Raw genomic sequence first — 27,261 nt, 5'->3', positions numbered from 1 at the left:
GAACAACTAAGAAATGTTTTGGGAGTCCATAAAAAAAGATAATTTGTGGAAAAGTATTAGTTTAATCTCTTACAGCACGCTACTGCACCAGTACTCCGTTTGTGAATTCTGCCCAACATCTGCCATAGCTTATAAGGAAACAGGCCAACAACAATATCTTCAATATCCAGAGCTTTTACTATAACTTAACTGACAGGCACAGTGAAGTCCTACTGCAGTTTCCATAACATGATGCTCGATTGCTTGCTGAGTGTATTTCTATTTGCCATCTAATGCATCTGCCCTCACATAAAAACCCTGCTTTCTACTCTACTGACCTGTGAAGTCCAAATGGCTGAGGGATTCCATAATGATGCCCACCAGAGGGAGGTACAGAGCAGCTATTTTTGACCTGACATCGGGACGGATGCACCGATTGTCCAGGTCATGTGAACACAGGAGGCTGTATATTGCGTTGATGGCTTTCTTTTGAACTTTGCATATTCTGAAACAGAAAAAAATAAAATGCCATTAGGCCAACTGAGAAATTAAGCACCTGCCATCTACAAAACTTAACTTATTCAATGTTTATTTACAGCTGATGACACTATGATATACAGTACTGTGCAAAAGTTTTAGGCAGGTGTGGAAAAAATGCTGTAGGGTAAGAATGCTTTCAAAAATAGACATGTTAATAGATTATTTTTCAATTAACTAACTGCAAAGTGAGTGAACAGAAGAAAAATCTAAATCAAATCCATATTTGGTTTGACCACCATTTGCCTTCAAAACAGCATCAATTCTTCTAGGTACACTTACAAAAGATTTTGTAGGCATTTAGTCAGGTGTCTGATTAAACAGTTATACTAAACAGGTGCTAATGATCATCAATTCAATATGTAGGTTGAAACACAATCATTAACTGAAACAGAAACCACTGTGTAGGAGGAATAAAACTGGGTGAGGAACAGCCAAACTCAGCTAACAGGGTGAGGTTGCTATAAACAGTTTACTGTCAAAAGTCAAACACCATGGCAAGACTGAGCACAGCAACAAGACACAAGGTAGTTATACTGCATCAGCAAGGTCTCTCCCAGCAGACATTTCAAGGCAGACAGGGGTTTCCAGATGTGCTGTCCAAGCTCTTTTGAAGAAGCACAAAGAAATGGGCAACGTTGAGGACCGTAGACACAGGAAACATACTGCAGCAGTTGAAAGACACATCATGCTTACTTCCCTTCGCAATCGGAAGATGTCCTGCAGTGCCATCAGTTCAGAATTGGCAGAAAACAGTGGGACCCTGGTACACCCATCTATTGTCTGGAGAAGTCTGGTCAGAAGTGGCCTTCATGGAAAACTTGCGGCCAAAAAGCCATACCTCCGACATGGCAACAAGGCCAAGCGACTATGCATGAAAACACAGGAACTGGGGTGCAGAACAATGGCAGTAGGTACTCTGGACTGATGAGTCAATATTTGAAATATCTGGCTGTGGCAGAAGGCAGTTTGTTCGCCGAAGGGCTGGAGAGCGGCACACGAATGAGTGTCTGCAGGCAACAGCGAAGCATGGTGGAGGTTCCTTGCAGGTTTGGGGCTGCATTTGTGCAAATGGTGTTGGGGATTTGGTCAGAATTAATGGTCTCCTCAGTGCTGAGAAGTACAGATACTTATCCATCATGCAATACCATCAGGGAGGCATCTGATTGGCCCCAAATTTATTCTGCAGCATGACAACGACCCCAAACATACAGCAAAAGTAATTAAAAATGATCTTCACCGTAAAGAAGAACAAGGAGTCCTGGAAGTGATGGTATGGCCCCCACAGAGCCCTGATCTCAACATCATCGAGTCTGTCTGGGATTACATGAAGAGACAGAAGCAACTGAGGCTGCCTAAATCCACAGAAGAACTGTGGTTAGTTCTCCAAGATGTTTCGGCCAACCTACCTGCCGAGTTCCTTCATAAACTGTGTGCAAGTGTACCTAGAAGAATTTATGCTGTTTTGAAGGCAAAGGGTCGTCACACCAAATATTGATTTAATGTAGATTTTTCTTCTGTTCACTTACTTTGTATTTTGTTAATTGATAAATAATCTATTAACGTCTATTTTTGAAAGCATTCTTACTTTACAGCATTTTTTCACACCTGCCTAAAACTTTTGCACAGTACTGTACATCAGATTCTGTCGTAGTTTTATTTCTGTCACCAGACAGCCCAGACTGTCTCACTCACCCATCGACCTCCATGTCCAACGCTGAACTGAGCTCGGTGAGCAGTAGTCCGGTCAGGTAGTGCTGCTGTTTGAAGTCTTGAGAAAGATCAAACATGTTGGCGATCTTTTGGTCCTGAAAACTGGAACAAGTGCTTGAGGTCTGTCCGAATAAGAGATCTAGTTAGAAAGCTAGGAGATGGATGATTTGTGGCAAACAGGTATCTCCTATACCTTTGGTTCTGTATTACATGCATTAAGAAGGACTGTGAAAAACATGTGCAGACTGATTAAACATTTTCAGTTGCATTCAAATATGTAACTCTAGCAAACAGTAAACAAAAAACCCAAGTGACCCCCTTGTAGTGCCAAATCTCTCAAGAGATGCAGATTTACCTGGGAGGAGACTGAGGGGCACGGGGAGGCGGGGGCAGAGGCCGGGTTGGCGAAAAAGAGATTGAGATTGAGATAGTGCTCGTGACTGCACAGAATCCGTAGGAACTCTAGCCTCATTGATATGAGAGTGGGGACAGAGATCGCCTTGGCAGACATCTGAAAAAGAGGCAACTTTCATTTGCACCAAAGAACACACACATTAGAGAAGCCCAAGCACAGAAGCACCTCAGCAAGGAAATAAATGGGATTCTAAAGGAGAAATAAATAAATAAATTATTATTTTGAATCTCATTGGAGCAATGAAATGCAATGTTCTTTGTTTTTTGGCATTTTTATAAATACCAAAGTGAAAGCTACACCTAAAGCTGAAAATATTTGTGCATACTGAACGCTCTTGCTTTTCTTTTCATACTGTCATGCATAGCATTATTTCTGGAATATCTGATTACATCCTTCTACATCACGTATTACTATCCTACTTTACTTGCAGTATTCCCTATTTTATAGTGACATGTAGAGTGGCTCGAGATGGAGCTCATCACGAAAGGGCAGTCTCTCAAATACAACACTGATTGAAATTTTTGCCTCAGTGCAGAGAGTTACCTGATTGCAGTAGTTTCTGACGAGGTGGAATACATAGCCACGGTCCATGAGAGACAGAAGATCATACAGGAAGAATGCCAGGCTAATGTTGATCTTCTCGGCTTGTTCAATTTCCTGCCAACCAATCAAAATAGTCAAGTGTTATACAATGTCTGTCTATAAAGTCAGAGGCAATCATTTACATGATGGTCTATTGATTGCTTAAGTCTCATCTGTCACAGTTTGCACTTTAGCTCACAGCTGGCCATTTCAGTCTCATCAGTAACTGTTCTGCTTTGTTTGGCCAAAGACTCAGCCTGATTAGATGGGCTTTGTGAGTCAGAACAGAGTTACAATTCTAGGGCCGTGGAGCTGTAGAGCCCGGACTCCTAGCATTGCCAATAAAATAAATGGTGTGCTTTATCCACTAGCTTCTGTCCCCTTAACATCATGTTTTACATAGAAGATAACTATGTTTTATGGGAGAAACCATAAAATGAATTTGAAAAGACCAGATGTATCACAGTCTGTAAAAGAAATATCCAGTTCTGCTGCTGACATTACACTAGCTGGAAATGTTGAAAGCACAGAGATGTCCAGGCCACAGACTCAAGACAGTTTGACCACACAGCCACTGCATTACTGTTCTCAGATCAACAGGCACCAATTGGGTCTGTGCCTCGCAGGCCAGAAACTGCAGCCACAGTGTGCAGTACCGCGGTTAGCTACTCTGCCATTTACATTAGCCAGCAGGGTATGAAAAGCTTCCGATTTCAGAGAGCTCACGAAAGCCAAATCACAACTACAATGGTGGCGTCAAAACAGTATATAAGGTATATGGGTTGTCATTCCATTTCCATTATGAAGCCAAGACATTCTCAGCTGTTGTGTTTATCCTGCAGCATAAAGTCCCTTTTTGGAGTCTCTGTTTAAACGAACAATGAAGACACAGGTATTATAATGCAGTAGAAGGGATTAATTTATTCGTTTACCTTCTGCTGTTTGATCAAAATGGTCCCGATCTCCGCAGTCACAACATTCACTATTGTGGTGATGTCATCCTTGAATCTGTCAGAGAAACGGTTCCTGCGAGGGGTGTCTTGTTTCTCCATCTGGAAGACATACTGTGCCATGCTCTTCACCTACAAGATGAACAAGGTCATGTCAATTCTTTTAAAAATAAACCCTGTAATATCTGTTTATTAAAAATACAAACAAAAGTATCAAGCTGTGATGGAGAAATATATCAAAACCATATATGATAAAATGTAAGGCACATCTCGGTCTTTTCTTAGGTGAAGAATTCTTCAGGACCTCACTCTGAACGTTAATGAGTCTGCAGCAACACAGGTAAACAAAGACATGGGAAGAGATAAAGTCAAAGGATTCGTACCAAGAGTTCAAAGAAGAACCAGGCATATTTGTAGGCATTTTCTCTGCACACCCCAGTACTGACGACCATCTGCAGAGCCAACTCCTCATGAAATAGCTAGAAATAAGAAAAAGAATATTAAAAGGTGGATTCATACACTGTTTCAGAAGTGCCCTGTTGAACACACTGCTGTGCTGTGAATATCATTGATGAAATGCTGACAGAACAAGGTCAGTAAAACTGAGGGTTCCTGATGCAAAGACATGATCATTTGCGAAGCTAGTTAATAAATAATTATTTACTCCTGCAACTCAGTATGTGTTTGATTGCTACACAGCTGATGTCATGTGATTGATATACTTTTCTTTACTGGATCTATTTTGGATGATCAAACATTTATTAAATCATGTGCTGTTCAGTAGTCTCCTTTTAGGGTCTATATGTATGAGATGTTTGAAATCACTTTGTTGCAATGTTACTCAATGTACTCTTATCTAAGAAAGAGATGTGCACCGAATTGTGGAGTGTAGCACACTTTTACCCATTGCTGACAAAAAGACAGCATGGATTATCAAATGCTGACCTCTAGTGGTCACAACCTACCTTTTTATTTGTTGGTCTTGGCCCCCCTGCAGTATTTTGGAAGTAGTTGCTGACTTCTATATAGGAAGACATGCGACTGCCAGGATTATTTAAGCCCTGAAATGGAAAACAAAATACAAGAAATAAAGCTGCAGTTCAGAAACTCTACAGATGTGCGTCAGCAATGTTATCTTTCATCCCACCACCGAATTATTTACCTTTCTCAGCTGCTAAAGCAAACTCCACTTTTATTTTGATTGTGACCCGCAAAATAACTTTAATCTAGTATTTTGCCAATTTACACTGCACAAGAAGGGGAAGTCTGCATATTTTAAAGCAGGTTGATTCTTGAGCAAACAAGGACATTAAATAAAAATAAAAAAACACATCAACTGTTATTAAGGAGCTACTGTTAAAGGAACACTAAAAGGATTGAGGATCATAGTGAAATACACTTCAGAGCACATAAACAGTGGCAGGATGAATGACAGTGCTCTTAAAAAATGTGACCTTAAATGTTTTGTTTTTACAGCGTAGCTTATAGCATTATGCCCTATAATTTTAATTAAACGACTATAATCAATGTCATGTTTTCACTATATTATAGACTTTTTGCATAGCTCACCATCAGTTTAAAGTGTAATTCGGTCACTGAATGCAAGATGCACCGGTCAAACCCCCAAAAAAAACACACAATTTCAGTTTTCTAATTCTCTCTCTTCAGTTTGGACAAAATCCTCCCTGGATCTGCAGCCCCGGGCCGTGTGTGATGTGCTACAGTGTGCAGCAGTGTACCTTGGCAGCTAGGATGTTCTTGACCTCCTCGTCGTCCGCAGCCTGTGGGGCAGGGATGTCCGGGTTGCTGCTGCTCAGGACCCGAGACTGCAGGAGTTTGGAGCCCACCGAGGAGGCGCTGGCTCGGCCTATTGTGTTGTAGCGGCTCTCTGGATGAAGCAGGGACATGCCAGAGCCTGCAGCCAAAACACAAACACACACCTCTGCAGCAAAGTACATCTTAACCCAGGTTCTCACCATTGGTCCCTAGTATTGGCTTCTCAGGTATGCGGTCTGAATAATGAGCATTTCCAGCCAGTGTGCAGAAAGGATAGAAGAAACTCCCTATCAATTTACCCCCCATTATGCAGTGACTCCATTAATATAATACATGTTGTTCATTAAACTATACCTATTTGTCAAAGGTACCATTCCAGAGTGTGCCAATTCATCCCAGGGAAAACTTTTCAGTTGACTGAATAAAGACTGAGTGAACTGCCAATGTGAGAAAAAGCTATAAATACTAGTTATTTCTTAGATTAAGCTGGTTTTCTTGTAGAAAAAGTATTACCTGTGTTCAATATATCTTTTTGTGTGTCTGGAAGCCTGAATACATAGTACAGATACGATGCCAGGAGATAGTTTCTTCCATGCTGGTCCTTGCTGAGCTCACTGCTGTTGTGGAGGCTGTTCACCACGGACACGATGGACTCAAATGCAATTTGGGCGAGATTAGCTGTGGGAAAAGACAACAGACATGATCAGTGGCTTCTTTGATTAAAGAAGAGAAGGCTAAACCCTATATTCCTTTAATGGGGGTGATACTGATTACTTAGCATTAAATAAAGGGAACACAAAATGGCACAGCAGTGAAATAAAAAGTGAATAAATAAAAATGTCAGCACTGAGAAATGGCTATGAAGACATGTCTGTCTGACTTCCTAGACTCTGTTCATGTAAAATCACAGGGTCAGAGCAGAATTACCCAGAGCCCCTGACACCCCATCTCCATCTCTTTATATCTGACCATCTCTCTCTCTCTCTTTACCCATTCACGGTACTAAAGCGCAGAAGTACATAATCTGTCTATGTATTATTTTTCATTTTGTTACTTGAAATACATGACCTCACTCCTCCATACTTTGCAGGAGAGAAAGAGGCTGACTCTCAGGCAGGACAGTGAGGAGCCTGTAAGAGAGTTCACACCCACCTGTCTGTCCTGCGATGACCATGGGCTGCACAACCAATTTGAAGAGCTTATCCATGACCTGGTGCAAGAACAGAACCAGGGGCTCCAGGCGGGACGAGGACAGCGAGATGATGCTCAGCTTCAGCTCTTGCTCCAGTTTGCTCTCGGGAATCTTCTCCTCCAGAACCCGGATGGGAAACGTCACCCTGTTCTCCAGGGCGTGACAAAGAGTGAAGAACCGCTCCAAATGGTTATCCTTGAAAGAATAAAAGAGCAAAGTTATCAATAAAGAGCTGATTATAACCTGAGGGGGAAGGAGGCCTGATTAATAGCTAACTATTAATAAATAAGTGATTATTTTATAGGGTTAAGAAAGTGCCATTGTTAAACAAGGAATGGGTCATTAATCAGTAACAATACAACCCATTTAACAATTCACATACTGTTTGAAACACATACACTTTAAATAGGCCCTAACCAAATTATTATCATACAAGTAACCACACACACGTAATACCATGTTTATTGATCATTACAATGCTATTTTAGAGATATTTATATAACTAAGACCTTAAAAGATTTTGAGAATTAGCAGCTACAATTAACACTATAAACAGTATGAATGTCTATGAATAATGAATAATGGTTTACACTGCGCAACTATTGCTTAAAAGAACGTTGTACTGGTCTGTATCCTTGCCACAATCTTGTTATGCCAGGCAATTACAGGCTAATATTAGAGTGCACTAGTGTGTTCATGTCCCTGGGGTTACATAACTGAATTATCTTGAGTAAAAAGCACAGATAAAAGAGTCTTCTGAATTAACCTAACAAATCTCCTTCACTGTAAGTCATACAAGCACTACAAGAACTGTAGCTTTTATAATACTGTCAACCTAATACCAGCTGGGAGGAATTTATGCCACATATAAATTACTTTGAACATTGAAAAACAATACGTTGCTTTAAATGCACAAAAAAATATTATGATTAGTCGAAAATAACCAATGAAACCTTACCTGAATAATTGGTTTTCATTATAATTATAAAACTAGGAAAATAGACAAAATGATAAAACACCTTTAAAAAAAGAAAAAAGAAATTATGCAAACTATACAGCTTACTTGTGTGTGCACAGATGATATCACTTGTGTTTCAAGGCTGAAGACTCCTTTGTGGCCTTCCATCCACTTTATCGGAGGATTCTGCACAGGGATTTTCTGAAATACAGGATTATTATCATTATTATTATTATTATTATTATTATGTATTTATTAGGAGACGCCCTCATCCAGAGCAACTTACAGTTGACATAAGAAACATTTCAACACAGTGCACTAATACTTCGTAATGATGTCACCCGGTTATTAAACTAAAGGCATGCATTTTACATTGTTACACAGAACTTGGAGCTCAGAATGGCCGAACAGTATTACATCTATGCTGCATTTAAGCCCTTTATGTGTCGATGAGATCATGTACACAATGGACAACAGTTGGCATGTAAAACTGGAGCTGGGTGAAACCTCACAACACAGTCAGTGTGAAAACAAAATATATCAAAAGGTGAAAGTACAAAGTGGAATATTTCTGTAAGAACAAATACAGCCAATGTTCTCATATTATTCAGTGACATAACGGTCTTTATAGTTTCTGAGAGATCCTGAGTGGGGTGAGTGCTGAACATACCTCGGGAGAGTGCAGTGAGTAATTAGCGGGCAGTCGATCCAAGGCTATAGGCAGGCAGTTTTGTCCAGTCTGCAGTCTATCATTGTTCACAATAGGAAGCCACTGTAACATGTAATAAAAACATCAATCAGGTATTTCTTAAAAAAATGTAAATGAAAAATAATAATTCAACAGCAATATTGGGAAATCTGATGTGTGTAGCTACTCAGAAAACATGTCTATGTGTATCTCTATTTAATCAACAGTTACCTGACAGCATTTTGGGAGTGTATGTATATTAAGATGTACTGGAGAATGCAGCAGTGAATTAAAGGATAAGTCCTTCCTGTTGAATTGAAGGGTCACTTCTGATATTAGCTTTAGTTTCATTTCACCATTACCCAAAAACTAGTCCACAGACTTCTCTTATGTGTGGTTTAACGGATTAATAAACTCTGGATTGCTGTGCCTCAGTTGGGCGTTAAGAACCAAGATGCTGAGCCGTGACTTGACTACATGATTGAAAGCAGGAGAAAAGCCGATGCTCACAGAGAAGCCGATGAGGGTCTCCATGTTGCCCGCCTGGATTTGCTTCTGCTGGCAACTGATGTGGTAGAAGGTGAACAGGAGATGGTGCCTCTCTGTCAGTTTGGCTGGCAGCCTAATCTTCACTTCTTCATAAAAGTCAGGAGACCTAAATAAAGGGGTGAGAGTGCCCGTCACTCGGATTTTCCCCCTTACTTAGAGAGACTAAAGACTTATATTCTCCTGTTTTTTAATCACAGAAATGGCTGTGAAACAGTTACAGAAAGTGAACACTGTTGAAGATTTTTCAGAAAAATTGCTATCCTAAATCCTGTATTTTTTCCTAAAATATATGTAGGAGATTTTTACCAAATAACCTTGACACAAGTCTGACACATCGCTTCAGGGTAAACTATTTTTATTCCAGAAATATCCAGTACCTATATTGTTTTTAATGGCCAAGTAGAAAGCACATTATCCTTGTACAAATGACACAACTTCTAAAAAGTATATTGCTCCAAGTGATTGAAAAACTAATCCTGCTTTCACTTTCCATTACCACTGCAAACAGAATAAACAATGCATGACTCCACTCCACTTACTTATTGTGATATGTAACTGAAGTATACACTTCCTGGACAAACTCTGCACCACTTGACTTTCCAAAAATAACCTAATTGAATAAAGTGAGAAGATGTTAAAACATGCTTTTAATCAAAACACAATACTACATTTTAATTATAAATAACATAAATAAAACGTTTGAAATACCAGAATAAATTAATATATAAACATATATTTAAAGGCCTTCTTATTACTATTCATTAACAGAAATAGAAGTGAATAAATTAAGCTAGTATATATTTACAGGCATTGCACAGCTGGCGTCCTCCCCAGACATAAACTGGATTTTGATAGTGATGTTCCTGGACGAAGTCAGCCGGGTAGTCAAGCTCAGCCTTTGAGGATAGACGTAGAGCAAGTTTCTGAAAAACAAAGGTTACAGTTTTTAACTGAAACAGGTCAAATTCAATCATGAATGTCGATCAACAAATTACATTTCAAGTCAGTCTCTTGTTTTTTCTGGGTGTGTGTCTGTAAGTATGTCTACCAGTGCTCCCCAGACAGTGTGCCATGGCACCTTGCTGAGACTTCAAGCTTCACCAGGTGTGCCACAAAAGTTTTGAAAAGTCAATAATAAATAAATAAATACTACTACTAAATAATTTCAAATTAATACATTACTGACACAATTAACAAAGATTGCTGTGTTGCAAATGATGTATGGTATGAAGTTTGGTAGGTGTGCCTTCCATATGCTACAGATTTACCATAAACATCCAATTCCTTATTCACAGGGAAGTACATAATCTTATTTACAAATTTTACAAATCCTTTTTCTAGTCTTGAAAGTATACCTGACTCAACAGGTTTCTAACACAATTTGAAGATCAGAACAACATTCTGAACCCTCAAAATAATACTCTAAAATACCTAAATGTAATTGTGAGTTCATTAAAACCTTCATCTCTAATTCCTCAATTTGTAATTGTGAAATTCTTCTTAATCACCCAAATCCTCCTTCAAGATAAATATGGAATATAATAAACGCAATACCTAAATAATACTCACTCTTACATTACATCAGTAGGTTACCTGCCTCATTTTAAGGCCAAACACCATAATGTCCAGCTAGACTCATACAAATCCACACATATTTCAGTTAAATCACTAGAAGAGCAACCCTAACCTTAACGACAGCCTGGGGACTGGGGACTCTTAACCCAAGCCTGGACCAAAATACAACCCTAATTTGATCACTGAATCTCACTAGAATAATAAACTTGTAACCGATCATGGTTAAATCTATTGTCAAAAGCCACTTTCTACTACTTAGAAACAAAAACGTGATTAGGTACCGATAGGGCTGTGCGATATGACGATATATATCGTATGACGATAGAAAAACGTCTATCGTTTCATATTAAGCTATATCGTTTATATCGTAGTGTCGCAAATTGCCATCTTTACGGCAGTATTTTTCGTCATTAGGACGCTTTGCGTTCTTCCCGGTTCTTCCATACGTGTCGGATGCGGCAAGAAATGAGCATCAGAAACAGACAGACATGAGAGAGACGCGACACACAATAACACACAACCAAGAGATTCGTTAATGCGCAGGCGCACACGGTCCGCCCCGCTCTCGTCGCCGGGCTGAACTCGATCTGCAAGCACCCCCGCTAATATAGACTGATATCATTTGTATAAAATTCATAATAACGTTTGTTTGCATTTTAATAAATTGGAAAGCAATGCAAACACATGCAGAATGTATCATTTTCTTTTTATTAAGATGGTGAAGTGGTTCAACAGTTGTATTATAATAATAATAATAATAATAATAATAATAATAATAATAATATTTTGTATTAACATCGTGCTGTACCGGTCAGCAGAATCGAGACGCGACAGTCACAGGAGAAACGTCTGTCCAGCAGATGTTAATGCGCCGCTATAGACCCGGCTGTGCTCAATCTGCCTCAATCTGCACCTTTACTGCGCATGTGCTGCGTGATCACTATTACTGGTGCGACAGTAAATCATGCTGCGTGTCCATGTGCTCTGAGGAAGAGAAGTCGAAACGCGTAGGCATTGTGATGTTCACTTTCTCTAATAAATCATTTGAGACATCGGTGAATATGGACTGTTTTTAGACGGGAGCTGCTGTACCATCGTAATATAATACAGATAATTGTTCTATATAAAATCCCTGGGATAAGGCACACCGCATTTAAGATTTATTAAAACTATTGTAACGCCAGCTAAACGTATGTGTGTGTGTGTGTATATATATATATATATATATATATATATATATCCCATAACAACATAACACATGTAATAGTAATCACACAACACTTGCCCTGTAATGTGTTGCATTCTGCATATATTTACCATGACAGCCTATTTGTTAGTTTTGCTTATTGAAGGATTAACGAAATACTTGTAGTTTGAATGTCTTTGGTCTTATTTTGTGGCTTGATTGGATAAAAAAAAAAATATCGAGATATATATCGTGCGTCGCCCAAACTTCTAAAAATATCGAGATATTATTTTTAAGTCATATCGCCCAGCCCTAGGTACCGATCATTTAATATCATATAATGCATGGCCAGGTCAAAATCTTGATTTAGTCCAGTCCTTTGTTCAATATCTCCATTGAGCACTAGAGGTCTCTGTTCTTCTAATTTATACAGGTTAATTCTTGGAAAGTTTAGGGATTTTCTTTGCTTTTGAATGCACCTTGGGTCTACAGAGCATGTGCACATCTTTTAAATAAAAAAGGGGAATTACAGAGTGAGATACGCTGATATTAATCAATGACGTCACATACAATGTAATATTTTAACAAATTTATAAAATTGAGAAGTTTGTCAACAAGGGCAGTGACACAACAGTAAAGGGGGAAGAACTGACTGAACGCTCACTAGTCTAAATCGTTCATAACCATCCTTTGAGCTCTGTGCTGACTATGTATTGCTCATCACAATAAGAATAAGGCAAGAGCTCTTTAATCTGATCATTTTTGTTGTACACCTAAAACATAGGGTCACACTTTATAATACATACCCATCATTCTATGGAACATGTATATGAAACACATGAAAAATCAAGTCATTTTAGTGCTACCAGAATTATGAACAAATGAAAAACCCCAGAATTCAAATTGCAGAACGTATTATACAATCACCTCATCTCTGTCCTCTGACATAGTGTTTAAATGTCATCATGCCTGTAGTATTAAATTATTCTTAAACCTTGGAAAGATGTTTACACACTCCGAGTCTGTGAGACTACACTGACGTTCAGCTCGGCCACCGAGTTGATTTTTGCCTTGTTGAGGACTTGCCAAAGTTCAAGAAAGAAAAACACTTTCCCTGAAGGCAGATAAATACTTAAATGTGTGTTCCCTGTGTTATCACAAATATCTGTATTATTGTTTGGCCTAGCTTCACACTTTGTAACTCAACAATTTCACTGTTTACATAATTTGCAAGGTAACATTACACCACAAAGTAATAACAGGGGATGACATTTTAACCATGTCAACTAAGTAATACACATCTGTAGTATCCAGCCAATTGGCAATGGTTGGTTGAAAATGAACAGCATAGGGATTATATAACATGCAAATTAGCACAGATGGCTATACTGAATTTCAAACAATCACTGACCAATTCGTTTTTGAAGTAAACTGAAGTTGACAGAAAATGTCTGAGAGATGCCACTACAATTTAGTGTGATTGTTAACAGTGTGAATATGTGAATTCATATGGTTCCTTTGGACGCATTGAAATATTACACACAACTGCATTTTTAGGAAGAAAGGACTTGATTTCTAATTTGATGCCCTGAGAAGCTTTAAAAACATAAATCATTTTACAAAAATGGTTACTAATATAACTGACTACATGCTATAAAAAAGTAATATTTGCTGAAACAAATGCATTCACTTACTCTTCATGTAATTATCCATATCAAATGTACAGCCTAAAATCTTCCGAAGAGAAAACATCCAAAATATAATGAAGTGAACAGAGTAAATAATATTCTGTTTGCAGGTTCATGAGTTAATGGGATGGCATTTTTAAGGAAACTCCCTCTTGGTTTTGTCATGCTGATGCTACTGTACAGTCACATGACTTCACAAAGATTCAAATTCCCCCATACTAACCCTCAAGCCCTGAGTGCCAGTCCCCCCTGTCCTAACAAGGGAAAGCAGGATCCAAAAGATAGAGACAATAATGAAGGCGGGCTATGTTGTTCAGTGGTCTTTTTGTATCCTTGGCCTCGGCCTCACTGACAACAGTCCTGGAAAAGACCCAGAAGAAATCTTTGCCCCTCCTGAGCAGGTTGGGGTGCATTCACATGGTCTTATGCAGCTGGCATCAGTACTTAGGGGGAATTCGCAGTACATCAAAGAACACATGGAGAGGTTCTCTGTACACCTGACAGTCTACAACAAGGCGCTGTCCGAGCTGAGCAAGAAGAGAGCAGCAGTGTGTAAGACATGGTCGGGTCTGAAGAGGGATGCCCAGGTATCTGCAGCTCAGAGTGAACGGCTACAGAAGCGTGCAGAAGTGCTGAGGCAGCAGCTCAGAGCTCTCATGGGCTACAAAGATTCAATGGCCAATCGACTGGCAAACCTGGAGGAGAAGGTGCAGTGGATCTCACAGCCTGGAGCAGCAGTGCACAAACCTCTAGATCTGACTCATCTCAAAGTAAGTGTGATATTGTATTTGCCAACAAAAACAGAAATACATCAACATGAATTAAATATATAAATGAGAAATACCATGCTTGTTGTCCACATCTATGGTTTTGTTGTTAGATGATACATTCATTAAAATAAATAACCAGTTTCAATGCCCATGTGTGAAAAAACTGATCTAAACTAATTGTTTCTACAATATGTTGCTACTTGTATTTGTATGATTTTCAGTTTTAATATCCATGGTGAACTAGGAAAGAAAAATGTATTCAAATAATTATTAACAAGGTTTTGTGTAATCCCCCAAATTTCAGTGCTCAGGATACAGTAAAATTATGATTATTCATTTATCATAAAACAGAACATTTTCTGTTATAGAATACAGAAGAGTTATTTTAAAAGAGGCTGGTTACTTGACTGCACAACAAGTTTAAACTACTGCCTTCTTACTTATGTTGCATGAATAACTGCATATGTTATGCAAATCCAACAATCCAAAGAGCTAAAGTCTTTCATGTATAATCAGTCCTTAATAGGAGTCCGGACACAACGCCTTAATGAACTGGAGGCAGAGGTAGTGACTCAAGAGGAAGAGATGGGACTGCAGGAACAACACACAGATACTATGCTAAACTGGATTTGATGTACTGTTTTCTTCCTACACAAACTATAGCCAAGACTTCACAAACACATAATATTTCTGCCACAGGTTTCCACACTGGATTTTCAACACACTCATAGCATTCATATGTCATACCTGACATAGCATTTCAATTAATACAACTATTTTTTTGTTATAAACACATAGCTAAGACGCCAAGAAGTGACACAGGTTTATAACAGCACAACTTCAACAATGCTTTACAGGTAAATTACTTAAGAAGATGACATTTTTTATGAAATTATGTTCATACTGCAGCAAAATGGGGTGTAATGAAATTGTAAAGGATGCTCTTAAGTCCTGGCATAATAATATAGTAATATTTAATTAATTATGATATTTAACTATCATAATAACAAATTCAACTCTGTTAGTTAGATCAATTATGTCTCATTTTATTTTTCAAAAGTTGGGTATTAAAGACTTAAAGCCTTAGTCCAATACCACTAGTATGTCCATACTAGTGACTCTGTCAATTATAATAACATTAGCCTAAAAAAAACACTAGGACAATAAAATGTTCCTGGCATTGGCTAATCAGATGGCCTTCAGTCTGTATTCTCAGGCCTCCTTAGAGTAGTGTCTGTGGACTTCTCCCCAGCAATACAAGCATCACCACAACATTAACTATGACCTACAGTGAGGGAAAAAAGTATTTGATCCCCTACTGATTTTGTACGTTTGCCCACTGACAAAGAAATGATCAGTCTATAATTTTAATGGTAGGTGTATTTTAACAGTGAGAGACAGAATAACAACAACAAAATCCAGAAAAACGCATTTCAAGTTATAAAAGTTATAAATTGATTTGCATGTTAATGAGGGAAATAAGTATTTGATCCCCTATCAATCAGCAAGATTTCTGGCTCCCAGGTGTCTTTTATACAGGTAACGAGCTGAGATTAGGAGCACTCTCTTAAAGGGAGTGCTCCTAATCTCAGCTCGTTACCTGTATAAAAGACACCTGTCCACAGAAGCAATCAATCAATCAGATTCCAAACTCTCCACCATGGCCAAGACCAAAGAGCTGTCCAAGGATGTCAGGGGCAAGATTGTAGACCTACACAAGGCTGGAATGGGCTACAAGACCATCGCCAAGCAGCTTGGTGAGAAGGTGACAACAGTTGGTGCGATTATTCGCAAATGGAAGAAACACAAAATAACTGTCAGTCTCCCTCGGTCTGGGGCTCCATGCAAGATCTCACCTCGTGGAGTTTCAATGATCATGAGAACGGTGAGGAATCAGCCCAGAACTACACGGGAGGATCTTGTTAATGATCTCAAGGCAGCTGGGACCATAGTCACCAAGAAAACAATTGGTAACACACTACGCCGTGAAGGACTGAAATCCTGCAGCGCCCGCAAGGTCCCCCTGCTCAAGAAAGCACATGTACAGGCCCGTCTGAAGTTTGCCATTGAACATCTGAATGATTCAGAGGAGAACTGGGTGAAAGTGTTGTGGTCAGATGAGACCAAAATCGAGCTCTTTGGCATCAACTCAACTCGTGTTTGGAGGAGGAGGAATGACCCCAAGAACACCATCCCCACCATCAAACATGGAGAGGGATTACACCACTGTAATGAGCTTATACACTATGAGCCCCATGACACCAGCACAAGATTACTTGTACTACTAGATAAATAGGGACTACCACCAAGTGTGGGACCCTGACAATTAGCCTTGCACCTAGTTAAGCAGCTGATACACTTTGACAAACTCTCAACTGCCCTTTTCTTAGTCTTGTATGAAAATAAATGCAGTAAAGTGTGCAGACATGCTTAACAAAACTTTAATAAAGTCACACATTGCAGGCCAATATAGACAATACTCTGACACTGATATTGACTGCTGAAGATCTGTCTCTCTTAAGTTGCTTCTTCATAGCTATCCACCATCACTGTAAGTGTCACTTTCACAGAAAACAGCTAGAGACCGCAATTACGAAATTCTCACCTCACACGGGTCCAATACAAATTGCACCGGAGGCTACATGATGACTCATCACAGCAAGGAACAACACTCCTATGCTCCACGGTGCAGCTGCATCCAAAGTACACAACTCCCAACATCTACTCAAGTTCTCTGGCATATCTGGCAGAGGGTCTGCGTTTGTGTAACTGATTCCTGATGCTTCAATGCTTCAATTGAAACAGAACTATGCTATTATTAAGTGTCATTAAGCAAATACAGCGCCCAAGAGACTAACTTAAGTCTTCAGCTTTGCCACAGTCTACACCTATTTAATACAATCCTGAACTCATTTTCAACACAGGGATTTCTACATATTAGAAGTGGGTGCTTTTATTCAGTTCTGCAGTCTCAGCCGTGACAACACTGACTTGATAAGATGTTCCTTCCAATCACTGGTGAATCATCCGCACTGAAGAAAAATTTAATAAGATTTATTTTCCAAGGATAAAGACTAATTCACCACACAGGACTGGGAACTACTACAGTACACCAGAGAGCTCTGCTATTGTGACTAAGCAGATATTTCTTTATGTCAAACAAAAGTACATTTTGAGGTATATTTGAACTTCAAAGTAAGATTCAAATCAAAATAATAATAATAAATAAATAAATAAATAAATAAATAATAGGCTACAGCTGAATTCCTTCTTTTTTGCACATTAAAAAAGTTTTCTCCTGGTGAGTGATGGAGAATTAATTCTCTGTAAAGACATGTTTACTGCACTTGGGTGACTGATTTGACAATGTACTCTAAAAGAAGTGCTCAGTCATTGGACATAAGTTTATTGCCAGGAAAACCTGATTTCTTATGCAACCCTGTGAACAAACAAGCTGCACAACACAAAGTCGATGGGAACATGGAAGTCCATCTTGTAAGAATTATGTCTATCATAGAGGCAGATTTATTATAGACATAAAATTTAGCAAAGCTTGCCATGAAAAACATTACCTCATTAAGAGGGTTTTGGTCTAATATGACAACATATAACACACACACACACACACACACACACACACACTACACATTTATGTTGTAACTACCCAGCTTAATTCCATCATGCTACTGAAACAAATGGATCTATACATATTTCTGCTACTTATTTTTTAATTGGCGTCACCTGTCGAATTTCCAAATGTGAGGCACTGAATTGAATATGTGTATGTATTCAAAAGAAACTTGTATGAAATAAATGTACACAAATCAAGTGGAATTACAGTTCATTACCTATGTGAAAAGTAATGCTGTTTTAAGATAGTTGGATGATTTTAGATTTTGTGATCTAGTCTGCAAAAGCCTATAAACAATACCCTTCAGAGTTCCAGGGTTCTTATCTCTCCACAAGGAATTCAGACAATTCTAGCTCAGTATGAAATATACATCCTATCAGCATTTAGGTGTGAACCATTACTATTTTTGGTTTGTTATGACTGTCTCAACACAGAAACAGTTCTGTGTGTATTTCCTCTAGGTACATGGTGTAACATGTTATATATTGTTCACAGCTTTTGCACTGTTAAATCAACATAATAAGTATAACAACTTATAAGTGCAAACCGTAAGATAATAAATTATTAGTTAGAACTTATTTTTGACTGGATATTTGTATTCAAAATATTGGTTTTTCATTTTTCTGTGATGTCAATAAAGTCCTTCCGATTTGAAGCAACACTATATAGTCTATTTTGAATGCCAGCAACATTTTTTAGTTTACAAAAGTAAATAGAATACTTCTATTGTATTTGAGAGATTAGAGTATGATGTTGCTTTGATAAAGTAAGAGGTTTAACTACAGTATAACTATGCATTCTTAAAGAAGAGGAAATAAAAAGCATACTGCACAGAGTGGTCCTCCTTGTGTTGAATATCAGAACTGAGATATCTATAAGTCACATGAAAATATGCAGTTTTTTTTTCCTTTAGGTAGCTGAAGCACTTTAAATATGTCCCATGGTGACACGTTGTTCTGAGACATAAAAGGAAGCACAAATTGTTAAATGTGCTTACACATCACGTTTTGACATGATGTTTAGAGATTTAACATAGGTTCTCTTATTCTTCACCAGAACAGATTATTTAAAAAGAAACCCCAACTAGGGATGCACCGATACCACTTTTTTTTAGACCGAGTACAAGTACGAGTACTTACATTTGGGTACTTGCCGATACCGAGTACCGATACCAAGTACTTAATAAGGCAGGATTTCTCCCATAAAAATGACAATTACCATCAAAGTGCAATGCATTTGAAGAACGTTTTTATTTGTCAGATGCACTCTGGTTGATATAAAATAAAATATAAATAATATCTGAGTATTAAATAAAATGTATAACAGGAGGCTATTTCTGACATTCAAAAATGAACATAAAACTTTCTGTGTAAACAAACACAGCCTCCACACTGGCACTGTCTCCACATTTCAATGAAATGTCTAAACTCACTGAATAGCAGTACTACACCACAAAGCCTACTGTAACAGAACGACTGAAATAGTCATCATACATTAGTGCCCTGTCTAAGGGCTAAGCCTTTCTTGGAAAGGTGAGAGGCAGGTTCTTTTTGATGAAGAGAATCATCTCAGTATGATCAGCTGTGAGCTTACTTATGAACCAGCACGAATACATAATGTGCAGAACACCAGGTGAATATTTGTAGTTTGTGGTCACTCAACTAAAGTTTTTTTTGTTGTAGTACATGTTGCATTTATTTTTACTTCTTAGTTAATGTTATTTTGTAACTATTTATTATTAATTAATAATAACAATTAGTCGAGAGAGAGAGACGGGGGTGTTTAAAATAGGGCTAGCACAATTATTGTTATATTTACAACATAAAACCATTTATACATATTTTATTAACTCGAAATATTAAATACATATTTTACTTTTTACTTAATACAACATGAAGTGCTTTGAAATGGATCCGCCTGTCTATTACAGCTGTGTACATCAATGCAGAAAACACGCTTTTCAACAGGGCTGTGTGTTGCATTAGTAACCCGGCAGTGTCTTATTCCGTGTGCCCGGGGGCAGCTGGCTGAAGGCAAGAGGCTCCTTCAGTCCTGTATCGATGCTGAAGCCAACAGCAGTCTAAACGCCACACCAGCAAGCCACCAATACAAATCTGTCCGATCAGAGGACAGGCAGACAAGGTAGATCACCTGCGATTCTTCAATTTATCAAAATGTGCGCATAAAGGCAACATAAACAAAAAAAAAACGTTTTGCAATAAACTGTGTAAACTGGTGTAGCTATAAATCGGTATGCACATATCTTAGCAGACTTGTATAATATAACCACAATATAAACATAAATAACCAGTTAGAAAACACTTTGAAATGGCTCTGTCATACAGCTGCGTATCAATGCAGAAAACACACTTTTCAAATCTACAGTGCCTACACTAATACAAAAATTAGCATCATGGTTAAACAGCTGACTGATCAAGGCATTGATCCAGAGACCTGGGTTTGCAACAAGATCATTTAGACATTAAGGAATATTCAATCTAAATCAAAAGAGACAGACCATGTGAAATTTGTAACTGAATATGCATATTGCTGATGAAGTGCGCGACGAAAAGATGTAGTGGTATCGGTGAGTGGTATCGAAAAATTTCTATCAATACGAGTACGAGTACGAGTACATGAGCACGGTATCGGCCCGATACCCGATACTGGTATCCCTAACCCCAACATTCACATTACAACTTTTAAAATGTTTAGAATATATAGGTTGTTCACCTTGTGTTAATGTAACACTCAGTCAATAATATCAATTAAAGGAAAGCTCAGATCATACCTGTATGTGCTGTGGGGAACATAAACCTCTCGAGATGGGAATTCCAGAACCTCTTTAACGGCCCGTACGTTCTTCTCAGAAACTGGCCGTACCGGGATCAGCTCAGAGGACAAACATCCTGACATAGTGTCTGGAGCTGGGACCAGGTCCAGCTTAATGGTTCCTTCAACGCAAACACAATACCGGATTTAGGCATCTGTAAGTCTTCACACATACAAATGGTTTTCTATTACACAATACAGGTGTATGTAAAAAAACTGTGTTTTTAATAAGGACACTTTACATGATATTTCGACAATTTATAAACTTCTAGAGCAAGTAATAAAGTGGGTTGTGGTGACTCACCTGTCATTGTCTTTATTCTTCTCTGCAAGGATGAGGATCTTTTAAGATCTGCTAAAAACTTGAATAAGTCCTCGTCACTTAGTCGATCTCCCTCCTAGTGACAGAAGTACATGCATTTGGTATACTCAGCCGACTGTAACAGTGATTTGATACACTACTTTGTATATCATTGCGTATTTTTAATATGAGTTCCCCCATCTTAAAAGATTGTGCTGGGAAATTATGTACCTGTTTGCAGAAGGTGCTGATGGTAATAGTGGCTGGTTTGAATCCTGTCAAGTTATAGTGATCTTCCAGAGAGTTAAACCGCTCAGAATTTCTTCTGTATGGTACTAGGTTTCTTCTATCGCCACCAGCTCTGCCTACAAATTCAAATAGGAAACAGAAACACACATTTCTTTCCAAGCTCTATGTATATGGGTTATACAACAATGGAACTAGACCAAGTCTAAATGTCATTGCTGACCTTCAGCACAAACCTAAAATAGAAAAGACTGAAAATACAAATCATACATGTAATTGAACTATAAACCTTTGATCTAATCAAAAGCTATGAACTTTAAACACTGTCAGGGCCTTCATATTAGCTTTATTTAGTCTTCAGTTTTTTCAGTTCTTGGTTCAATAGCTTTTTTATTAATGTCATATAAAAGTCAATTTCTTAAATAATTACTGTTTCTATGGAAGGTGAATTTCACAGGAAGTGATGATGTACATGCATATTTTGTGGGAAAACTTAAAAATGGTGTATGTGGACAAAACAAACAGTGTCAGAGAACGTCAGTAACAAAAGTTTAAATGGCAAAATTTGACATTTATCATGAGAACACCGGTTTAATGTAAAAATGTTAATGGAGGTCTTGACCCACCTGAGAATCACAAATTATTAACTTTCTTTCATTATCAGAGGGTACTTTAATTATAAATAAAAAAGTGATCAGTTAAGAGATTGCAATCTGCAATTTATGGGGAGGTCAAAGTTTCAGTTTGGTCTAGGCTCAAAATGTGTTAGTTACAAAAAAAGGTAATCATACCCAGAAATGCATCATGAACATAAGCATGCAATTTAATAAAGTAACTGAACTTAAATGATGTTGAATTGAAACAGAACTCTTACCATTCATATTTTCCAGGTCTGTAACATCTCTGTCCAAGGTGGCTGTGCTGATCACACTCATGATATTCACAGTGGCCCAGGCAAAAGGCATCCTGTATTTTCCCAGCCTCTGGCAGAAAGATTCAGCTTGATTTCTTAACTTCTCAAGCTTGTCCTTATTCTGAAAAATGCAGGACCACTTTTAACAAAAATACACGCAGAAGAAGAATATTATCTCTATGTTATTACCTGTGTTATGTCTTTGCTTGGCAGAGAGTTACTCATCTTCCTGAAATGTACAGTTTTTTTATAAACCTTATATTCTAGGAATTAAAACCAAAATGGGTGAAATACTTTGACAATAAAGACATGGGAGAGGCAGAATTGTCTTGGAACCTATTCAAAATGCCATCAGTAGCTGGGCTTCAATCAATGCACAGGTTATTGCTAAAACAGCAACAAGAAAAATATCTGTTCAAAGCACTTTCCACATATATTATCGACCATGGTATTACACTGCTGTGTTTATTTGAACGTGATGTCAGAACTTTGGTTTTATCTTCATTTATCAGATAAAAAGTAAAAAGGGTGTTCTGTACTATGTGGGGGTCAGCTTTCTGTACTTTAAAGCATACACAGGCATTAAGAAGTGATTTGTAAAGCCCCTTTTGAGTGTAACAGCACGATTTACCTTAGAAGCCTCACTCTCTTTCATCACCATGTATGGTTCTGCACACTCACTGATCTCCCCCTGCTGGAGGACTTTCTCAATCTGAAACACGGGACACACAGGACAGACACAGCATGAGACAAGCCTTAATAGGTCTTCATTTGATATAGTAAAATAGCATAAACTGTAATGTTCTTGGTTGTTCCCAGTAAATTCTAATTACAAACGTGTAGTTGTGTATGTGGAGCTTTACACTACAGCTCGCTTCAGTGCTCTTTAGGCTGCCAAACCATTAAAGCAGAAGAATGTCTCCATCATATTTGGTAACTAGGAAACAAGAGTTCTGTTCAAGAAGCACTAAAAGCGTATTTTGTCAAATACAAAAATGTACAAGTCAGTGAAGACCATTTACTTTCTATTATGTACCTTCTTCTCATTTCTCACTTGCACCTGCAGTACCATATTTGCTACTGATAATACAATGACTTTTGATACAGGAACGGTAGATGTTGAACAGTCGGTCAAGAGGGTTGAGGCTGGACAGAGTGTCAGGGAGGCCCACAATGTTGACATCAGTGATAATTCATTAAAGCAGGTACCTTGATGACGAGGTAGATGTCTTGAGAAGGGTAGGTGATGGAGAAGATTGCAGACCTGGCCTGGCTGGATGGAGCAATCTGAGGTGTATGGCCACGCACAAAGCTTTTCAGTGTGTCAGAGTTCAGGTCACAGTAAAAGTTCTCTGAGATCTAAGGAGAAGAATAACGCCTCTCTGTTAACTCACTGAAGATCAGTACAGGCAGCATTCTCAGAAATATTATTACACTTCAGCTGGATCAGGTCTTAACCCAGGGGTTCTCAAACTCTTCCAATTGACAACCCCATTTTCAATCAAGAAAACAAGGGGTTTAGCGCTGGCAAAGTGTGGTCTGGGAAGGCGGATGCACAAATGAAGTGCGGTCAGGGGGAGGGGAATGCTGGCGAGGTCTGGTAATTTATTTTATATTACATTTCAGCCATTCTCTTGCAACCCCATTTGCATGTCAGGTGACTCCACGCGAGAATCTTAATCCATAATTGACCCACACTGAGTTCTTACACAGTCTGATAACTGCAGTTCAAATTTCCATTAAGCAAATCAGACCTACAGTATAAATGCAGATCAGCGCATAGCCCTGTTGGTTACTGAAGCTTTATTGGTTTTATTGCTGAGAAACCACAGGCTCCTTCCATTAAAATGTGTTTGTCAATTGCCTGATAAAACTCACATTCCTATGGCATGTTAACTATGAAATACAGTGCTTTCCTAATCATCACAATGTAAAGAATGTAAAACAGGGCATTGCTCCTTTGTCGAATGATATTTCTGTGGTTCACATATTTGATAAAAGCCAACATTTTGATCATTGGCATTTGCTGGCCTTCACATTTCTAAAACATGGGATAATTAATGTTATAGTTAATTATCTCCTAAATCCATCACAAGTATGATTCTGATTTAAGGACTTGTCTTAATGCAGAACATGTTACTAAAAATATCTAAAGAAAAAACAAACACTGTCTATTGCCAGCATCATTTACTTTATTACAAGGAATTTCCTGTAAAAGAAAAAAATGCTCCTTAAGCCAAGCAAGTTGAAGAATATTAAATTAACTGCTCATTCTGTGTTAAGCCATTTCTTCCTAGTTATAAATTCATTAGCTTTCTTTTCTGTTAAAAGGAACATAATCTGAACAGGACCAGAATTGTCCTGTAAAAGATTGAATGAAAAATACAAATCAGATTATCTTTAGATTCACAAAACATAAATCAGAAAAAGTTGTGACCACACACTTTTCACTTTTGATTTTGGAGAGATTCTGGAAGACATATTCTATTGAGTATTACTATAAAAATGCAGAAGTCTGTGTAGTACATAACTTTGGAGGCAAAATACTTTGTGGGGAGATGAACTGTTCTTCGGATTAATTATGTGAAATAAATCAAGCTAAATGCTGATTCTACAGTTCGGGTAAATGCAGCTTATTGCTTTTATTCCAAACAGCTGCTATCATTAAAGCCATCTCATCATGGTGGATAAAGTTAATCTAGAATATTTTGTGCTGACAAATAAGAATTCTCATTTTGCACACAGTTCCAAAATTGTTTGACTTACAAGCTAATTCTTTACATCACCACAGTCATCCCTACTTCCACAATTAAGTGGTTTATAAGCTGTGCAATGTCCCATAGAGTTTTGTCATAACTCACCAATAATTCAATAATTATCACATTGAAAACGTCACTACAAAACCACACCAGTGGCTCTGCAGATACACTCTATAGATCACCCCAAAACAAAAATGCAGACATGTATAGAGTCACAGACAAATGTATTAAAACTCTTAATATTGTGTCTTAGCTTTGTTTCTTATGTAAAAATAATGGGGGAGAAAATAGTAATATGGTACCCATATGACCTGGAAATACAGTCAAAACTAATATTGGGGAAGTGGAACCCACAGGGGAGTCTAGGGGGACAAATCAAAGATTTCTGCTAACTGAAACAATGTTATTAACAAATTAATTCCCTGTAATAAATTATGTATTACTATTCTTATTGATCAATGACAGTGAGTTGTAATAGAGACTGCAGTATATATCTATGCAGGTACAGCAAAAAGTATTGGCATGTGAACATCTATTATACTAAATCAATTAATTAATGACATAAGACTAGACCAAATCAAAACTTTGACCTCCCCATGACTCACAAAGTACAAACCTGAATCCATTTGCGTTTTAATTTATTGAAAGAAGCCACTTTCCACTACTTATAAATCAAAACATGACCGGGTACAGGTTTGTCATTCATGTTTAGCGGGTAGGTCAAAGTTTTGATTTTGTCTAGTCCATAGTCTTAAATGACGGCTATGACTGTATAGCCTCATTATCAACTGACAAATCGTCTCAGCCCATACACATTTTAGAGGAATTTAGGAGCACTAACACAAAAGATTTTAAACTATGCACCCATTATCTAACATTGACCATTAAAGAACAGTTACTCACCTTTTTCTTTTCTTTTAAATCATACAAAGCTAAAGTGGCAAACAATGGTTCAATCTCAATCTCAAACCTGAAGAAAAGAATAAAACAACACTTTTGAATACAAAGTAATATTGTTATGAAGAGTGTTAAAATATAAAGTTTCACTGGTCTTTTAATTTTAAGAGCACAGAGCTACATTCATAGACTAGAATTACTAATAGGAGGAATAACACTTCTATATCACTGTATTTTTATCACAGACATAATTCCCAAACAAAATAGTTTTCAGGGCAATCTAAAATACATACTGTTAATATTATGTAAAATACACATTTAATGCGTGTACTTAAAACAATAAGTCTCGCTTTAACTGAAGAAAACAGCTGTTCAATTCCTGTCAGCACTGTTACTACTTAGAAAACAGAATGGGGAGTTCAATTTATATTTTAAGTTTGCCAGTTGTCAAACAAATATGATCGGTTTAATTTACACAGCCGATGTGTGGAAGTTTTAAAGTGTTGTGTGGCACGTACTGAGTACAGTAAACGTGGCCAAACAAATAAATAGAGAATAGAAATAAAACAGATGTTCTTTATTTGATTTTAAAAACAAAATTGACCAATGGACAGTTATATAGTGCTTCTGAGGCAATGAATTGGGAAGTTGCAATTGGTCTCTTCTCATGGGAGTGAGAGACACACATCAGTAAGTTGGCTACAAGCCAAGGAATGCAAATAGTCTAAAACAGGTTAGTGAAGCAAGTCACTATCAGCAGTGAAACATTTAAAAAGACACAGTACAGTTTTCGATAGAGAGTAAGAAAATAATATAATTCAATTCCAGTATTTACATGATTTTTGTCTTTGACCTGTGTCATATTACTTTTTACTTTTAGTGATTTTCAATTCCACTCCTCTAAACAAATAATTACACATTAAAAACTTCTGAATTCCATAAAACAGTATGCCTTCTGTGCAGCATTTTAGAATTTATACAAACACAAGGAATGAGGAAAGTGCAGCATTACTTAATGGCCTGGCATTTAACAAGAATCCTGTGGCCCATATGTTCCTTCGGGCAGTCGGGAATTGGCCGTATTTCCACAGCATCCTCCTGTTACCAAAGCAGATGGGAAAGAT

General features: G+C 37.8%; 1 protein-coding gene across 3 annotated transcripts in view; it reads right to left on the bottom strand.

The window, feature by feature from the left end:
- Positions 1–27,261, bottom strand: part of dock8 (dedicator of cytokinesis 8) — a 65,906-nt gene that overhangs the window by 18,179 nt on the left and 20,466 nt on the right. For all 3 annotated transcript variants that reach the window (XM_066711207.1, XM_066711206.1, XM_066711209.1), the window contains 23 exons: positions 27,150–27,235; positions 26,144–26,210; positions 23,691–23,840; positions 23,113–23,193; positions 22,443–22,602; positions 21,554–21,687; positions 21,326–21,419; positions 20,981–21,143; positions 10,145–10,262; positions 9,879–9,949; positions 9,301–9,445; positions 8,773–8,874; positions 8,208–8,303; positions 7,105–7,339; positions 6,466–6,630; positions 5,916–6,091; positions 5,142–5,237; positions 4,560–4,655; positions 4,159–4,308; positions 3,188–3,301; positions 2,585–2,740; positions 2,212–2,351; positions 318–484 (listed from right to left, as the gene is read on the bottom strand). In XM_066711207.1, coding sequence (XP_066567304.1) covers positions 318–484; positions 2,212–2,351; positions 2,585–2,740; positions 3,188–3,301; positions 4,159–4,308; positions 4,560–4,655; positions 5,142–5,237; positions 5,916–6,091; positions 6,466–6,630; positions 7,105–7,339; positions 8,208–8,303; positions 8,773–8,874; positions 9,301–9,445; positions 9,879–9,949; positions 10,145–10,262; positions 20,981–21,143; positions 21,326–21,419; positions 21,554–21,687; positions 22,443–22,602; positions 23,113–23,193; positions 23,691–23,840; positions 26,144–26,210; positions 27,150–27,235 — 2,962 coding nt within the window. The remainder of the gene's footprint in view (positions 1–317; positions 485–2,211; positions 2,352–2,584; positions 2,741–3,187; positions 3,302–4,158; positions 4,309–4,559; positions 4,656–5,141; positions 5,238–5,915; positions 6,092–6,465; positions 6,631–7,104; positions 7,340–8,207; positions 8,304–8,772; positions 8,875–9,300; positions 9,446–9,878; positions 9,950–10,144; positions 10,263–20,980; positions 21,144–21,325; positions 21,420–21,553; positions 21,688–22,442; positions 22,603–23,112; positions 23,194–23,690; positions 23,841–26,143; positions 26,211–27,149; positions 27,236–27,261) is intronic.

This window comes from Amia ocellicauda, chromosome 8 (assembly GCF_036373705.1).
Source record: "Amia ocellicauda isolate fAmiCal2 chromosome 8, fAmiCal2.hap1, whole genome shotgun sequence".
In the NCBI taxonomy this organism is placed as follows: Eukaryota; Metazoa; Chordata; class Actinopteri; order Amiiformes; family Amiidae; genus Amia; species Amia ocellicauda.
This window is presented reverse-complemented; position numbering and strand designations above follow the sequence as displayed.